Source organism: Notothenia rossii, assembly GCF_949606895.1.
Source record: "Notothenia rossii genome assembly, chromosome: 11".
Taxonomy (NCBI): Eukaryota; Metazoa; Chordata; class Actinopteri; order Perciformes; family Nototheniidae; genus Notothenia; species Notothenia rossii.
The window spans coordinates 14,692,864-14,709,405 of NC_136910.1; the positions used below are offsets into that span (position 1 = coordinate 14,692,864).

Below are 16,542 nucleotides of genomic sequence, written 5' to 3' on the forward strand. Positions count from 1 at the left end.
TAATTTGAATGGAGTATATCATAAGGCATTATTACTACATAATACCAACTACTGTGCCAACCTGAAATAACTTCTCTGACTTTTTCCCACTCATCATTTGTAATAATGACTAACTCCACCAGAGGGTGCTGGAGACCGTGTTTCCGATATGTGTAAAGCTCCTGGCGTCATCAGATAAAAATAGAAGTAGCAACAATTGGAAAAAAAAGTGTTTTATTGATAAGTTACTACCAGACATTTGGATAGTGCTTCTCTACTTAATGTATCATCAATTTATCCTACATTCTCTCCCTTTTATCCGACATCTGGCAATAAATAAGTATTTACAACCATAAGCAAAAAGCAAATGAAAAGCAAGAGATGCTGTCTGAGTCTTACAGTTATGTACAGCAAATAAGACAGCCTGGAGTCAATACTAGTGCACAAAAAGCTGATGAATAGATGAAGGTCACCAATTGATAATCTTGTATCTTTATCTGGACTATGAATGAGTGACCTGGGGCTCCCTCTTTATAACTCTCCCTTTTTTCTCAATTGTAGTAACATTTTTCAGCAATTAATGTGGATATCTTGTTGGTTGTTGAAGAGTTTCCTGAACATTCCAGCAAAAGAACTCAGTTATCTGAGGAGGAAACAAAGAAAAACATGTAATAGATACCAGAGACCGTATTGAAACAAATGCTGGAGGACAGAGGCACAAGTATTTAATTGTGTACTTTTATTACACAATGCAGATGGAAATATTGTACTTTTTACTCAAAAACAGGCAGTGGCTACAGATTCAAACTTGATTCACAGAGTTTACATATAGGTCTGCAACTTTCTTGGCTTGAGATGACTTACAATAAAGTTTATTTTTGGTGTCATTACTGATACGAGATGAGATCTTCTTTAAAAACCATTTGAGGCCAAAAGAGGTAAAATTGTCCAATATTTAACACATGACGCAAATATTTAAGTTATACTGTAGTACATGCTGCTGCTAATCTGCTTTTGAATGCCGACTTTCACTTGTGGCTTTTCCCGATGGGTCTTTTTTTCGGTAGCTATAATACGTTTTAAAGTTGCACCATCCACAGCAGTATCAAGCTTTGCTGCTGTACTGATACTCCTCCAGTTTCTCTAACCTGGAGATGTGCCTGACTAGAATACATTTAAGTACCTCATGCAAATGCCTTTCTCAACATCAAGACTATCACTTTCAGATAGGGATCAGAGTACTTCTTCCATCCCTGATCAGTGGTCAAGACAAATGTTATGACAGGGTCTCTTACCTCTGCACTCATATCTGAGGTCTGAGAAGATGACACGTTCCTGAGAGAAGACAAACAGTCCCAGTCTGCCTCCAGCCAGCGTGTGGTCATACACCGCCCCCGAGTCGGATAAAATCTCCCTGCCCTCGTACACCACCACCCTGCAACACAACAAAGCATCATCGCACGCAGCATTAATCATGAGTTTACATCTTGAGTGGAAAGTAACTTGGCACATTTTGGTATTTCATTCCTCATTTGACCATTTGTTCCCAAACAGTACGTAAGACATGACGTCAAATTGAGCTATTTTTAAAGCAGTTACATCAGAGCTTTTGTAGCAACTGTTCTTTTTATCAATGTGTATCTGTCCTTCACAATCAAAGAGCTGCAGCTTCTTTTCAGTATTTTTATAATTTGAAAAACTGCTTTTTACTTTAAAGCTTTATTCGCCTTTTCCTCTCAAAGTCTTTCTTCTAAAAACCCTGTGACTGTTAAGCACTGATATTCTTCTTTCCATCTGCACTTAAACGGCACAAAGCACAGAGAACTCATTGCCTGCAGTGTTTTTTGTATGTCCATTAGTGTGGAGTACAACTAAGTAGAAGTAGATGTGGCAGGTTTAGGAGAACCGGGTACAACAAAGAAAGTAAATTACTCCGTTATCATGAAATAACTCTCAGAGATTGATGATGTCCTCAAGTGGGAGCACATCTGTGGGTGTATTTTTTTTCTTCTGAAAAGGGGGCACTGAATGTGATGCCACAAAAGTAAGAAGTTTGCTGCCAAACTAAAACCTTCAACTTAACTGGAACAAAATAAGCCCCAAATGTGGGATGAAAATAAATACACCAGTGTGTATGTGCAGGTTTTATCCCACTAAATACAAATCACATTTACTTTAAAAAGAGTTGTTAGTTTTTCTGCATGCCTAAAAATGACTTTGAACATTTGATGCTTAGGAATTGGGCTTTAAGCATCGACTGTATAAAATAAATGGATGTAGTTACTGTGACAGTAGTTTGAGACGACCAAAATGTTACAATCAACAGTTTTTATGAACTGAAAACACACAGTTAAAGGGTTCAAGTTGAAAGATGAAAACACACATCCAAAGTGAAAGCCTTTTTGCAAACAAACCAGTCTGTTGTATATTAGATCAAACACAAGTTGGAGGAACTTTTAGACTTGGACGAGGTGACTTGGCACTGGTCTGGTCTCTAAAAGCCAAACTAATAATAAAGAATGCTTTAACTGTAAATATTAAATGTAAAGTTTACTAAAAATGTGGAAGTACTTTGGAAACTGTTGCTTAAGGAAATCCACAAATCTTTAAAAGTAATCTAGCTGTGTTTTTTGACAGTGAAACATAAACATATCAACTCAAATAGGACATGAAGCCAAAAGGCAAATGCCTAAACTCAACATATCTACTTGTAACTATCCTTGCCTATAAAAATAGATTTAACTGCTGTAATTTCCAGAGAATATCTTTCCCTATAATATATAGAAAATGGGAAAACGAGTCTGGGGGTTTTCTGGAGGCTCCTTTAATTTAGTAATCTTGTTTTAAAAAAGGTAACCCCTGTTGAATCAACCAGTGTTAAACAAAATATGTAATAAATATTGTCAGTCTTTGTACCTGATGAATCCAGTCTTGGGTCTGTGGATAATGTGCATTCGGTAGGCTGTGTAGTCTTTCCAGCCAATTTTATTGGGATCATGCCACAGAGTTCTGACCTGAAACACACAGCCGGAGAAAGAGCCAGTGTTCAAGGTTGTTTCAGGTCAGGTTTATCTGCTCAAATAAGATGTGTATTGTGATACATGAAGAGCAGAATATAAAGAAATACGGGACATATAAAGTGTCTTGCCTGTTGCCTGGTGTTTCCGGTGTGCCACAGGGCGTTGCGTAGGTACTCCCCCGGTCCTGTGGTGGAGTTGACCACTTTGATGGAGACTCCCGCTGTGCCAAAAGCTTTGAATGGCTTTTTCTCCCAGTACGCCTGAGACACCTGCTCTCTCACAGAAAGAAAGGAATCGCATCTTCCGACGTCACACTATAATCCTTATTAGAAGCTCCTTTAATTGCTCAAAAATGCAACCTGCACCATTGGATCAAAGACTTTCCAACAAATGTTGCACTGAGAGATGACTTGCTGTCTTAAAGGGATATATGAGCTCTTTTTAAACATTTGGTCACCCTTAGTAGATGATAACTAAGATGGCACCGTGGATGGCTGCCTCAGTGTTGGGGTGTGCTCTGTTTTTTCTTGTTTTGTGCGTTAAATCAGTATTTTCTATTCATTTGTTGCTACGTATTCTTCTTTATGTTTCTTTGTATTCACCACATATACCAAAGCTAATTGTTTTTATTTTTTTTCTTAAATGAAAGGAAGAAAGGACCTGGAGGATAAAAGACAGTGCAGGTTAGGTTGACTTTGAAAAACTTTGTTTTTCTGCTAGTTGGAATTAAAAAATAATTTATTTTATGAAATATAACAGACTTATAGGGAGGGTCTGGTCAAGTTTATTTTTAAAAGGATTTCAAGATAGATAAACCTTTGGATTCAAACCTGAAATTAAAAGTTAAAATGGCAATTTAGGTAACATATCTACTACAATGTTATTGGATGAAATCAAACCTCACCTGTTTCCACATGACGACATAGAAGCGTTTACTGGACTGGTAGGAGAACACAACGCCTGCATAGTCGTCATCTCGGTTGGTATTCACATAAAACGTCACACTGAAGTCCACCGCGCTGAACTTGTCATATCCTGTTTAAACAAATGGATATTATTGTTAATAATGTATTTCTTTTACAGGTAAAATGTTCTCTATTTATAGTCATTCTAACCTAAAGCGATGCCAGGGTCTGAGTTAGCCGTCTGCAGCAGCTCTGTGCCTTGGCTGCGGATAACCCAGAGAGGCTCCGACTGCGTGGTGCCTTTAGGGTCCAATAGAACAACCTGAAACTTCCTGAAGTCTGTAGAGCCAATATCCTGGTTCAGCGGACATGGATCCAGAGCATCTGGAATACTGTCATTGTCAAAGTCATCGAAGCAAGCATCTCCACTCCCATCACCTGCAGGAGAGGAGGAAAGACAGAGAATTAAACAACTTTATTTCCTGGATTCATTTTTGCCAAGACGTAGTCAAATAAAATAAAATGATAGGAAAGAAACAATGTGCAAATAGTGAAATGTCTTGTATGATGGTGGATAGATTAAAGGCTCATTTATTTATGATTTATCATACAGCCTTGAGCCATAATCCGTTTATGGTTTTGTCCAACATTAACATGAACCGGATCACTGGATACAAACGGGACCGATAGTCAGAAGATTTTACTGCAAGACAGCGAAATCTATTTAACATCAATCCTTCAAATATCTTTCCTATGTGGCAGCAATTGATATAGCATTGTATTATGATACTAGAGATATTCCTCAACGATTCCTCAAGTATACTTACAAATGAGTTTGTCAAAAGCAAAAATAAAAACCAAATATAATTATAATCAATATATATATAATATTTCTTGCAAAAATTGCAGGAAGTGGTGTTATCAACAAATAAAATATGAAAAAAAGACAACATTGGACTTTGAGAATGAGTAACACTTTCGCCTGTTTCTTTTGACATTTTATACACCAAACAATTAATCTAAAAAAGTCTTTGTAGCTGCTTTTTATAAGAACTCCTGCCTAAAATGTTGAACAACCATAGCAACACCGACCATCAGAGTCCAGCTGGTCCCTGTTAGACACTAGTCTGCAGTTGTCCCGGTCATCTGGGATGCCATCATTGTCGTCGTCATGGTCACAGACGTCGCCCTTCCCATCATTATCATGGTCAGCCTGGTTGCTATTGGGAATGTAGGGACAGTTATCCAGAGAGTTTTGAACGCCGTCCTCATCGATGTCCTCGTTGTCGTCGCACTTGTCCCCCACCAGGTCACTGTCAGAGTCCAGCTGCAAACACACAGGAATGTTTACATTTAGTTTAATCACAAGTCCCAGTGCTGAGTTTTACCTCTACTAGAACATACTTCCAAGATTTCCTTTTCATGTAATAAAATAAATCCTCCATCCACATGATTGATTGCCACTAATAACTATTGAGATTGTCTTTCATACCAGATGTTCTGTGAGGTAACGTGACCACCATCAATATGAAAGAATATAATTTTTCAGTGGAAGCATGTGTCCTTTAGTGACCTGCATTGGGTTGTGGAGAAGGGGACAGTTGTCACACTGGTCCCCCACACCGTCCAGGTCTGTGTCCCTCTGGTCTGTGTTGTAGACTAAAGGACAGTTGTCACGGTCATTCAGAACCTCTGGAGAACAGGAGAGACACACACAGAGAGCAGATGAATTGTGTGACTTTAATTCCTTTACACATACAAAAACAAGACATGAATCAGGACTATGTTTTGGATAAATGTAATGTAATCCATATTTAAAGAGGAACCTAACACTAAATCTACTTTTTTAAATTAAAGTATTGATTCTGGTCCGAGTTCTAGTGCTCATTACCACATCATTTATTTTCCTTTTACAGAGAAAATCAAGTAATTCTCTCCATATCCAAGGACACACAGGCTCAAAATACGAAGTTACATCAGATAACAAAAGTTAACAAATGATCATTGCCCACAAGGTCCATTTTTCTATGTAATCATCAGAAGCACATGGCTTATTGTAATGCATAATGGATGAAGTCGTCAGACCTTCACACTCCTGATTATGAGAAAGTCATGCCTTCACCATGGTAGGAAAATGAAAAAGGGAAGGTCAGACAACATTGGACAATTGCTGTCTGTTTTCAGAATAACTGTTGAATGGGTCTTTAGGCCAATGGGACTTTCTTTGCAATGTTAGAATAAGGGGCCACCAGAAAAATGGGTATTCCAGAAGTAGTATGACTCACCAGGGTGAAACGTACAGAAGTCCGTTTCCCCTCAAGTGTTGTGCCTTACCCTGTTTCCCTTTCTGGTTATTGTTAGGCAATATGGCAACCTATCCTTGTATAATTATGGAGTTCTATAATTACACTAGAATAAATATTTGAGTAACTGCTTGTTCCATGCCTGGTTTAGTGAGTAGCTCCTACCATCTCCATCAATATCAATGCTGCAGTCGTCTCCCTCTCCATTGTCATCAGTGTCCGTCTGCAGCGGGTTGATATCAAACGGACAGTTGTCACAGCGATCCCCGACTCCATCTCTGTCTGAGTCAAACTGCCTAGGGTTGTACATCAGCGGGCAGTTGTCCTTTGCCAAACACACACACACACACACACATATTAGTTTATACATACACACACACATGGGATTTGAATATATACCAGTTTTTAGTCATGGCATCCCAAAAGCTACAGTCTAACCCTCTCATCTCTGATGTCATCGTTGTCGTCGTCAGGATCACAGGCGTCTCCCTGTCCGTCCTTGTCCAGGTCTTCCTGTCCAGAGTTTGGTAGCGCGGGGCAATTATCCTGCAGCCAATCACAGCTCAGTTCAGTGAAATACAATACAATACAATACAGGCAGCCAATCACATTTCTTTCATTTGTGTACCTTTTGACAGTGATAGGTTGCATTCTGCTTGCAGGGTAATCTGTTGTTTGGCCAGCCATCCAGATCAGAGTCTTCACCACACAAAAGGCCGTCGCCAGCAAATCCCACAGCGCACACACACTTAAACAAAACCTCAGATGCCAAGCCCAGGTACACACACTCTGCATACTTGTGGCAGGTGTGTGTGTTGTCTTTGCATGGATTATATGGCTCACACACCTACAACAAAAGCAAACATAAAATGATTTGTCATGTAGCAAAGCACTTCATGGAATTATTCAGAGAGGAAAGCACCTGCCTGCCTGGTTTTCAGGGCTTCCTGCAGTCCGAGGCCGAACGGCTGGGTGCCTTTGTAGCGAGGAGGACAAGGTAGACAGTAGAAGCCGGGATCTGTGTTTACACACTCTGTGACACACACACTTTCCACTTCACACTGCAGAGATAGAGGGATTATCCATGTTCAGAATATCAACCACAACAGTAAATACAAAGGTTTGACAGTTGATGTGTAGCGGATCAGACTACACAACATTTATTCTCACTCTGCATTCATTTATAGGCCTGAGGTATAACTTTCACAACCTGCATGATCCATTATAAGAGTTCATATCTTAGATTAGAGCCGCAACAATTGATCAATTAGTCAATCAACAAATAGTTTCAAGCAAAAATACTGTCATCTCAAATATAGATTAGTTCCAGCCTTGTGGTAAATGATGTCAAACTAGGGTAGAGAAGTTAGGATTTTAAATGATCACAGATATTTGGCAATTACCTCGTTCTCATCTTCACAGTGAGAGCCATTGCCATGTAAACCCAACGGACAACTTCCACACTCCCATGATCCATCGCTGTGGGATGTGCACTTCACTCCAGGAAAACATGGATTTGAACGCAAACAAGTATCTAAAAATACATACAAATGTGCATTTAAAAGGCAGTTAGTAATTCACACAGTCACTTAGAAAATATCCAAAGATTGTGCAAATGTTAACTAAATTATTCTGAGGAAATTCTTACTAGCTGTTCCATCCTGAGCCTCAATAATTGAGTAAAATATTATTTTCTGATCTTCTATTGCTTGAAGGTGTGCTTCATCCAATAAAAAAAGGATTATGGTTTATGCACAGATAGGGATAGGACAGGGTTGGAATACAGGAATTTAATGTAGAAAGAACAACTTCAAACATTGTTGCTATTTATTAATTTTAGATTGATGCCCTATGCCACACGGAGACGAAACGGGTCGTATCCGCTACAGTTCTCTATCATATACGGTTCGACCATACGAGGCCGACAGGGAAACGCAGATAACGATAACGGGTCCCAAGGTGGGTAGATTGGACGCAACGCTCTGGGGGGCCAAACGGCTCCGTGATTACGCCTTTTACGATCATTTCCTGATAACGAAAATATTGACGGGCTGTCAGGAGAGGGGGAGGAAAAGAGAGACTCCGTATATTATTATTATATTATTATATAGAGTCGTTATTCATTTGTTTTAAAGCTCAATAAATAACAAAGAACACCTTTGACCGGCACTTTTATAGTTTTGTCAGGAAGATTTAAACTTTAAGGAACATGTTGACCGGCGAACAAAATGATTACGGAAACTGCCGCATGGTTCCCTCGTCCCTTGGAAGAGGCGGAGAGGTGGGTGTTTTTCATCTGCTGGTGGGCTACCGGGGAGATTTACAGCAGGAGCAAACGCTTGCCTCGGAGAGGGAGAAAAAGAGACAGAGCCCCGCCCCCCCCCCCCTGACCTCTGCTGATAAACTACAGCGTCTCCAGCGGGTCGAGCGGTCTTGTGTGGACGGACACGTTTCTGGTGCCGATTGCGTGTGGATGGAAGACTTTTTTGATATCGAATTCGGTTTGTTTCGTTACCGTCTCCGTGTGGCTAGGTGAGATTGAGATTGTTTGTTTGTTTTTCACTAAAAAAAAAGGTTGTGTCCTATCAGTGATACGATAACATACAGTAAATGTTTGTCTGCCATTTAAATAATACAAGTATATTTTGTGATTTCTGGTAGGCCTATAATAACGTGAATCACAAATGTAGGATAATCGGGACATGAAGTCTTCCTATCATCCTATGCCTCTCCATGGATGTGAGGCTTAGCCTGCCTATAAAATAGTAATCTTTTTAAGATTTACCTCGATCTCGCCTGAGGTATGTGGACAGGATTATAGTTTACCTATTGGACAGGGTTGTTTGTTACATGCTTCATAGTCCACAGCGTCTCCAGCACAAGGCTTCCCCCCGTGCTGAGGGGCAGGGTTCAAACACCCCCGCTGGCGGCTTACAAGACCTCCACCACAGGACCCTGAGCACAGCGACCATTCATTCCAGCTTGTCCAGCCTCCAGCAACTAAACACAAACAAATCATTCACCTGTAAGGCATTCCCAGCACTTCAGTGTATTCTGTATGTGCCGGTGTGTACTCACTGGGGCAAAGTGTATTGTTGCAAGGTTTTGTATCCATGGGGCTGCCTGTGCACCCTTTGCTTCCCTTCTGTGGTGGAGGCTGGTTGCAGAGACGAACCCGTGTGATGTCGCCTTCTCCACACGTGGTTGTACACGCAGACCACGGAGACCAAAGGCTCCAGTTTCCGTCAGGCCGCGCTAGACATGATTCAAGCACATCACGATTGCGAAACATTTTGTTTTTTTAACAGCTTGGATGAGGATCTGACTAGAATTCCACCCAGACCCCCACTACAGTCCCACAGTGCGTATTGCATTAACACAACAACATGTTTTCAATTATGATTAGAATCTCTCAAAATCAATTTATGTGAAGGTTCCATACGTTTTTGCTCTTTGGTGGAATTATTTCCTTATGACCGGCCAAACAATCACAGAAAAATACAGACATGTGACAAATCAGGCATGCAGAGTGATGACCTACCCTTGCGGTCACACTTCACGGGCATGCAGCTGCGGGTCTGGACTGACGGGCCGGCACAGGAAGGCATGATGCCGTTACAGGATCGGCCCCTCTGCTGCCCCCCACGTCCACAGGTCACTGAACAGTGGGTCCACTCAGACCACAGGGACCAGCCATTTTGATCATCTTTACATACACACACACACATTATGCACAATGTTATGAAATGTTATGATGTAGCAATATTTCTCCAAAAATGTTCATTTCTATATCAACTACTCAACTAATGTTACCTTGAACTCTTGAAGACTTTTCTCGCTACTTTTTCTTAAGGAATTGAAGTAAATGACTGATTTGACAAAAGCAAAACTATATAGAGAATATCTGCTACACATGCATCGCTTAAACCATGTTTTTTATATTGGTTTGAATGTTATGATATAGTTTTGCTGTTTTTTTATGCTCCATCCAACGTTGAGGCATGCAATAATATTACGTTTTTTACAAGAATTCAAGCTAACAATGAGTGAGTAATTGATGAACAAGTGGTCATTTTGTGGGTTAAGTGTTTCTTTAACAAACATATTCCACCCTAAATCATAGTTTAACACAAATCAAACTCACTGAGACAGACAGGACAGCACTCTCCATCGATAAAGGTTGGATTAATGCAGGATAAAGAAGGGCAAAAAACCTGCTGACACGCCACCTTTCCATCCTACAAGGCAGGAAAGATACACCCATAATTCAGCGTTATCAAATATATTATCAGTCTCATAGTGTTAGCTCGAGCCAGATGTTTAGCTTAATGCCAGTCCTTGCAGAGGAATGGTATGCCATCATGACTCCTCAATCCATCCTTGACAAAATTAATGATGTTGATAAAGAGAAACAGATTCAGAGAGGAAGATGAAGCAAGAATAAGAGAATAACAAAGGCAGCTCTGGAAATAAATAAAACCACATTGTGTACAAGTGAGACTTATAGTAAGTCTCCCTCCAACTGGTTAGTCAATTTAAAAGGACTTTTGCAAAATATGCTCATGGGCTTTCTTGCCAAGAGTTAGATAAAAAGATTGATACCACTCCTGTATGAGAATGGTATCAATTTTTCTCATTTGTATCAGAGCTGTAGGATTGTTGTTTTGTTTCAGGATGTTATGAATCAAAGTTGAAGATTGACACTGGCTTTCAAGTCCCAGCTTTTTGTAACAACGTCTTATTCAAGTCTTTAGAATCACGTCTCAGAAATATGCCTTAGTTCTTAAGTTAATGCACAATATCCTCTTTATATGACACATAAACAAGAGCTTTCCCCATAGATTATGATAGATTGATTAAAGGGTGTCATCCAATGATGCAATCATACTGGCCATTTCACTTTATCAAAGAGAATATCTCTGCACTTTCCAAGGAAAAATCTCTGCTCATATTTTATAGATTGTAGACATAGAAGAGATTTGTTCGAAACTGACCTGACAAGCACAGGCGGTGCAACTGTCAACCTCCCAATCCTCCCCCTGCTCGTACACGCGTCCATCCTGCATACACCAGACCCCCCCGTCTCTGTCAAGATCATTGACATCATCACTGCCGCCACTGCTCCTGTTGTTGTTGATGCCGTTTTTGTTGTTGCTGGTCCTGTTGCCGTTGCTGCGGATGTTACTGCTAATGTTCCCCTTTCTGCTTTTGCTCAGCTCAGCCAAAGATATCCGCATCTCCTCATTTTCTTTTGACTGAGAATAAAATCAATACAAAAACCTATAGCTCACATTAAAATCATTACCAGAACTGTAGTTTTTAAAAGATTTGTTCCTGTGTTAGTACAAGGAAATCTGTGGGATTAGGCTAGAATGGCAGAGTTGATTAGTAGCCAACATTTTAACACTGATGGTATTCTTTTGCAGGTTTTTTCCCCCCAAAATGAAAATTACCAGGACATTTACCACAAACCACAGTGTTTCCTGCCAGAGAAAAATGACGTGGCTGCTTGCTCTATTTGCACTGGAAGAAGAGCTAATCCCTTTTGGCTTTGTCACACAAATTTCCCAGAAAACTCAACACCGTCAAATACAATTTCAAGTGCAGTGCTGGTAGACTTAAGCAATGTTCTTGGCGACTTTGTTGATTTCTTTAATATAATGACAAAAACTGAAAATGAATTCTACTGCAACTTTAGTTGTACTTTACAAATAGGAAATAAACTCACTTTAAAATAACTTTATTCTCTAAAAATGTCCATGTGAAATCCAACTTTATTGCTCATGCCATATCAAAATAAACGTTGCATCAGAGAGTTAAACACAACAAACAACTGCCAACATGCAGAATCCATATGTGTGTATGTGTATTTGTGTGTCTTACTACTCTGTCCAGGTCTTCCAGCAGGTTTCCGGTCACAATACGCAGGCCTTGGATCTCAGTGAGCAAGCCCACCAGCTCGTCACATGGATGACGACAGACTTCTGACGACACATTGTCGACCTTTGCACCACCCACACCTGTGGAGTAGGTACAAGTGTGTCCGGTCAATGCTTGATTTTGTACTTGAGTCAATGATGGAATAAAAACAAGTGAGTCAACTGTATGTGTCTATATTGTAATGCATGTTGTACTATGTGAGGTACCTGCGCACACAGCTGCTGTATAGAAGAATATCAAAAGCCAGGGGAAACCTCTCAGTGGATTCATTCCTGTTCACATAAATCACATATACAGTCACCATGGAATATATATATACTGCTACACCGCTGCCCAATACAAGCAGCACTGCTGTTCAGGAGATACAAGAAGAAGTAGAAGAAGATAAAGAGGGAATTAACCTTGCATACCTGCGTACTCCTCGCTGTTCAGCCTTTCTCCACGATTAGAAATCACGGCTGGTAGGATCATCCCCGCTGCAGCTCCACAGGGGCTGTGATGGAATGTCTGTCTCCCCGTCTTCCTCCTAATTTCCTTGTGTCCTTCTTGCCAGACCCGGGCTTATCAGCACAGGTTACTCAGTAGTGTGTAGTCCAAATGAAAAATTGAAGCTGTTGGAGAGAGTGAAATCTGAGTGAAGAACATGCAGACAGCTCGCTTAGTTCTGTAGCAAGTTCTAATGCGGTTATGTATTTGTTTGAAAGTGTGTGTGTGTGTGTGTGTGTGTGTGTGTGTGTGTGTGTGTGTGTGTGTGTGTGTGTGTGTGTGTGTGTGTGTGTGTGTGTGTGTGTGTGTGAGGCAGGAGCGGGAGCCATATATTACCTGTGTGTCTGGCGATGGACTGGCCTGCATATCTCCCAGCGAGGAACCCAGCTGGATGGGAGGACCTGTGTGGATGTGCGTGTGTGTGTTGACGTTTCAATGCAGGTTTCCCAGACCCATCATTTACACTCCTCATACTCCAAACTGAGACACACACGAAGACATGCACTCTCAGATTGATACACACACACACATAAACAGACACTTATTGGCTGCCGGAGTTTTTCCAATATTTTTGGAGAGAGAAATCAAGCATCACTATAAATCACTGGTGAAAAATGAGAGGCTGGATGGGTGTGTGTGTGTGTGTGTGTGTGTGTGTGTGTGTGTGTGTGTGTGTGTGTGTGTGTGTGTGTGTGTGTGTGTTTGTTCTTGTGACTGATTCCTCTTGATGTCTGCAGATTGTGAGGTAAGATAAGCAAGCTGATGGAATACTAAAACATCTACTCCCAGTGCGACCATCATCTTTCTTTCCTTTCTCTATCTCTCTTTTTCTTCCATCACTCCCCCCCCCTCCCCTCTCTCTCTCTCTCTCTGTCTGTCCCTCTCACTCTCTCTTTTTGGTCTTGTCCCTGCTGATTCAAAAAGGCATCATCATCCTGAATCATATTTTCCATCTGTAGACTCTATTCCACTTGTGGAATAATGAATCTCACAGATGTGTGTGCATGCATGCGCACACACGCAAGCGCCTGTGCCCATACAAACACACAACTTCTCTGAATCCAAATAACTAGAAACATCACGAACGATGAACAAATAGGAGCAGACACCATGTTTCCTGCTGGAAGCCTTTCAACGGTGAAGACAAGGACAGCAGGTGCTGTCACTGTGCTGAGAAGCAGAAAAGCCCAAAAGTAATGAGATCTGAAGGATATAAAAAAAGGTTAGGAATTGGGCGCGATTGCCTGGCAGAGTCCAGCATGACATTCTTGTGCTGATATGCTGCATGGTAGACAAATTCTGTTCTGGCATCTCTCTCGAAGTCTGAGGCTCTGTCAGTTTCCCCCTGTGCTTAAAGAGAGGAAACTTTATCAAAGAGGGAAGCTCACTTGCAATCTGAGAAAGGCGAAACTGACTTAAGAATGCAGTGCTATCATGAGTTGTTGTTGTTGTTGTTGTTGTTGTTGTGCAATCAAGCTTTTTTTTTTACAGATTTGACCCCTATTCTCCAAAGGTGACAAGATCTCAAGGGCATTTGAATTATGCTTTTAGCCTTCCAGTGTAAGTAGCAACCTTACTGCCACAGCCTGCAATGGCCTCACAATTCTTAAGCATGTTGAATTCAGAGAATTACACTGGCTTAAAGTAAAAGGATTTACATGGAAAGGTGCACAGCAATTCAAGAATGGAGAGGGTCGGGACAAAGCATCGCATGGATCTCATCAGCGGGATTTGCGAGGCATTTGTTTATTAGAATGTTGTACAGAAATAAATACTTTTAAAAGGCATACAAACAATAAAATGTGTAAAGTTTAATTTAAAACAATTTCCCCATAGAGATGGAAGCTGATTCAATACAGACAGACACCCTTTGTTTGTCCCAGAAACATCCACTGTGGGTGAGTAGAACAGGAGAAAGGCATTAATCCACTTATCAGATCACTCCATTATTCTAGAGGTTAGTTTGCAACACACAGCCTTCTGGGATCTGTAGTCCGGAATGATGCCCTCCAGGTTTCCTCCACACATGAAAGTCTTAAGATATCAAAGTATTCTCTTAATGGCCTAGGTGGTGCTGAAATCAAAGCCTTACCAAAGATTCATGCTCCCTCTCGAGCGACCTGTGGGCATTTGTGTTCGAGTGCACGAGCCCAGCAACCCCCTGTGGTTACCTGTGAGGTGTGAACTGAGAGGTGACGCAGCGCTCTGACATTGCAGGTCAAACTGGCAATGCGCGCGCGCTCAGGGCTTTTCGCAGCTCAATTAGCGTGCCACACTTTCCCCTGTGATCGGCCTTCTTCCGCCTGGACACAGAGGATTATTATGCCGTCTAACCTCGGCAGTGTGGAAAGCAAAACACCCGTTAGATAGGAATCGGGTTTTTACGCACAAGGCGGAAAGGTAACCGGACTATTTTGGGACATGGATATGGATGGAGATATGGAAGGGTTCATCTCCCAGAAGGTGATCGTGTATAACAGCATGCTGCCTTATACCGACCGGTTAGAGCTCGAGGCCACGGAGCTGTTGGCGGAGATCAAGGCGAACCTGTCCAGAGCCGTCCTCCTCAGAGAGCTGTGGCCCGGGGTCGCTTTGTGGTGCAGGAAGCTCTTCTCGTAAGTGTTAAGTCAGGCTTTCCTCCGGATACCAGCGCTCACTTAGGTACTCACTTAGGAGTCATAAATAAAGTTAGTATATCACACAGTCGCAATACCGTGGAATATTGACAACAACAACGAAATGAATCAGCTTCAGAAATGTGCAATAATATTTGTGTTGTGTCAATTATGTTTGATCTAGAAGTGGGCAACAATTTCCAGGTGGTGAAAGACAAAATAAATACTCATTAAAACAAAAATATTCATCATTAGTTATTCAGGTCTATTGCAGGGGGAATAAAATGCCAACCATATCAGAAAGATTTAAATGGAAATTATGCCCATTAAAAAAATGCGTATATCTCATTCATGTGGTCAGTTCAAGCGTATTTGACAACATGAAAAAAACTCTCACAAATTCAAAAGGTTAGCTTGACAAAACTTAATTGTGTGACGTCATCATCGTGTATACAATCTGGAGATGCTCCAACAATGTGAGATGTTATTTATGAAACTGAGAGCAGCCTTGAGAAAGTTCTGTGTTCATGGGGACATTTTCTGTTATGCAACTTAACAACAATACACTAGAACGAAGCTCATATTGGCATAAAACGATGTTTGGGTTCATCAGTTCATTGCCTTTCATAACAATAATTTAAACTCGATGACATAGCAAGTTCTGGACTGACTTATCTGATTTCTGGCTTTGAGTCATGTTCACAAATATTTCTTAAACTATAGGCCATGCAAAGGTATTGGAATTCTTAATTAAAGGTGCATGGTGTCCCTCTTTGAGAGAGCATCAGGGCATCGTGATCTGCCAAGTAACTATAAGGGTGGACTTTTAATTCACTTTGTACAATTGGCATCAAGTCAATGAGGTTAGTCGAGGTTTGTTGTTGAGTGAATGTGCCGCTGAATCTGAACGCACAGAGAAATCAGAGCCCTTGCAGTCCCGGGTCCTGGACTTTGGAAACAACCTGTCTGAGATCAGGGCGGCAAACATACTTTCTCACTTTAAAATAAGACTTGTTTGTTATTCTGTATAATTATGTTCAGTTTTTTTGTTAAATTCATCCAGTGCGTTTTGCTTTTAATTAAAGCCATTTCTGATTTTTAAAAATGTGCTATATCAATTAAAAATAGTTTATTATTATAATTTTGATCACTTACGATGTTTTGAGTATGGCTCAGCTGCAAGAAGTCATTATCTGCTCACTGATGGACACTTTTCCCTCCTTACCTCCACCCTTTAGGTTTCTGAAGCTGTACGGCCGCAGGTTCAGTAAAGAGGACCACATCCTCTTCATCA

The 16,542-nt window shown here is 40.9% G+C and overlaps 1 protein-coding gene across 3 annotated transcripts; it reads right to left on the reverse strand.

Moving 5' to 3' along the window:
* Positions 1–196: 196 nt before the first annotated feature.
* LOC307025410 (thrombospondin-2-like) lies at positions 197–13,043 on the reverse strand. 3 transcript variants are annotated; one of them, XM_079660048.1, is made up of 22 exons: positions 12,970–13,043; positions 12,549–12,758; positions 12,354–12,419; positions 12,091–12,227; positions 11,202–11,462; positions 10,352–10,445; positions 9,749–9,913; positions 9,286–9,462; positions 9,034–9,207; positions 7,611–7,741; positions 7,134–7,268; positions 6,836–7,054; positions 6,646–6,753; positions 6,373–6,532; positions 5,478–5,596; positions 4,997–5,231; positions 4,115–4,342; positions 3,904–4,034; positions 3,128–3,268; positions 2,896–2,993; positions 1,275–1,414; positions 197–622 (listed from the first exon to the last, which is right to left on the reverse strand). In XM_079660048.1, exons 2-22 carry the CDS (start codon positions 12,616–12,618, stop codon positions 615–617), a joined length of 2,997 nt encoding a protein of 998 aa, XP_079516174.1. In that variant the 5' UTR covers positions 12,619–12,758; positions 12,970–13,043; the 3' UTR covers positions 197–614. The 3 variants fall into 3 exon arrangements, with proteins under 3 accessions (XP_079516174.1, XP_079516173.1, XP_079516175.1); XM_079660047.1 differs by lacking the exon at positions 12,970–13,043 and having other exon boundaries at positions 12,549–12,789; XM_079660049.1 differs by lacking the exon at positions 12,970–13,043 and having other exon boundaries at positions 12,558–12,788.
* Positions 13,044–16,542: the final 3,499 nt, after the last annotated feature.